We start from the raw sequence: 1,784 nt of genomic DNA, 5'->3' as shown, positions 1-1,784 counted from the left end.
AGATTTGAAAGCATGAATGCTTTTTTCGACGGATATGTACATTCTGGTACAACGTTGAAGGAATTTGTTGATCAATTTAATAATGCTCTGAGGAAGAAGGTGGAAGTGGAGACGGTATCTGATTTCAATTCGTGCAACCAAACCATCCCATGTGTATCTCCATTCCACATTGAGAAGCAATTTCAAGTAGTGTATACAAATGCCAAGTTTAAAGAAGTCCAAAGGGAGCTGTGGGGGATGATTTCTTGTAATTGCATACCTGGCACTATAGAGGGTTGTATTTCCACCTTCAATGTATTGGATGAAATTTCTACAGATGACCATGTCAAAACCGTTCAGTACGTAGTTTACTATAACGAGGAGGAATGTGATATCAAATGCACGTGTGCACTATTTGAGATGAGGGGCATTATTTGTAGGCATGTCTTTAAAGTTTGTCAAATGAAGAAGATTCACATGTTGCCAGAGAGGTATGTCTTGGATCGGTAGAGGAAAGACTTAAAGAGGAGATACACACTTGTCAAAAGTAGTTATGATGACTTGCGGGATAATGTGGACTCACGAAGGTATGAACTTGTGATTAAAAGATGTCTTAAATTAGCGACGCGTGTATCCCCAAGTGATGACCATGTCAATGCATTCATGCGGGTTTTGGATGAGTTTGAACATAATTTTAAAGGATTACCATTTGAGTCTGGTTCAACCAAAGTCAATGAAAGTGACGTTGTGAATAAGGGTAAGAAAATATTAAGTCCTAACGTTGTTCGAGGGAAAGGGAGACCCCCAACGAAGATAAAGGTTCCACCTATGGAGAAGGCTGCAACCAAGAGAAAGAAGAAACAGGTACTCGATTTTTTTTTTTTATTAATTGTATATATGTTGGATAGGTGTTTGTTTCCTTTCTAATAGATATGTATTTTCTGGCATTTTGGAAATTAGACTTGTAGGAAAATATTTGATGATGAACAAGTTGGAGTTGCTGAGGTCCCGGCCCCCCAAGTTGGTGCTAACGTTGAAGATGTTGTTGTTGGAACCCAATATAGTACTGTCATACAACAAACACCATCGGGCAATGATGAGAATTAAAAGAATCATTGTTTATGGGTTTCTTGAAGTATTTTGTAAAGAATCAACTGATTTGCTAATGTTGAACATGGCTGAAAATCATAAAGTGTTTTTTGATGGGTTATTTGGGTGTATTTTGTGCTTATCAGATGCCTTTTTGTTGGTGATTGTGGTTGTAAAGAATGTATAGATAGTCGAATGCAATATTTGTATAAAAATCATTATTATATAAATTATAGAAATCTTGAAATATTTTGTGCACATTTATTTCGAGGTTGTGATTGTATGTAACAATTGTTGGTGGAATGTTTTTGGGATTATTGGAGGTTGTGCTAGCATTGAGTTTTGGTGTACTAGGTTGAGTTATGTTTTGTTTTGGTGCATTTTATTTATTATAAATGCACCAGATTGATTGTATGTGAGTTTTGCTTTTTATAGTTGAGTTATGCTTTATTTTGCCGCATTTCATTATTATAAATGGGAACAACACTTTTAAGGTTGATGTTTTGCTTTGTTTAGCTACATTTCATTCATTATTTTGTTTAAAAAATAACAAAAAAGGGTTGCTGCATGTACAGGTTGCTGCATGTATATACAGTCTCTCCTTGCAGCTTATTTGCAAGATTCTTCTTAATTAATTTCCTGTATATTCTTGTCCATAACATTCTAAAACATTGACAAAAGGCAACTCATTACATCACATGTTCATTACAATCAGT

At 35.2% G+C, this 1,784-nt stretch overlaps 1 protein-coding gene across 1 annotated transcript; it reads left to right on the top strand.

Moving 5' to 3' along the window:
• The first annotated feature begins 12 nt into the window (after window positions 1-12).
• On the top strand, window positions 13-1,086 carry LOC109014794 (protein FAR-RED IMPAIRED RESPONSE 1-like). The gene is made up of 3 exons (XM_018997293.2): window positions 13-470; window positions 567-843; window positions 940-1,086. Exons 1-3 carry the CDS (start codon window positions 13-15, stop codon window positions 1,084-1,086), a joined length of 882 nt encoding a protein of 293 aa, XP_018852838.2.
• Window positions 1,087-1,784: the final 698 nt, after the last annotated feature.

This window comes from Juglans regia, unplaced genomic scaffold, assembly GCF_001411555.2.
Source record: "Juglans regia cultivar Chandler unplaced genomic scaffold, Walnut 2.0 Scaffold_18632, whole genome shotgun sequence".
Lineage (NCBI taxonomy): Eukaryota > Viridiplantae > Streptophyta > Magnoliopsida > Fagales > Juglandaceae > Juglans > Juglans regia.
The sequence above is the reverse complement of the archived record's forward strand: the minus strand, read 5'-3'. Positions and strand labels throughout refer to the sequence as shown.

Bases quoted from the DNA above. Each gene is read 5' to 3' on its own strand.
- LOC109014794 (XM_018997293.2), top strand. From the start codon at position 13: ATGAATGCTTTTTTCGACGGATATGTACATTCTGGTACAACGTTGAAG. The intron at 471-566 runs GTATGTCTTGGA...GGACTCACGAAG, and splicing joins ATTCACATGTTGCCAGAGAG to GTATGAACTTGTGATTAAAA. The intron at 844-939 runs GTACTCGATTTT...TTTGGAAATTAG, and splicing joins CCAAGAGAAAGAAGAAACAG to ACTTGTAGGAAAATATTTGA.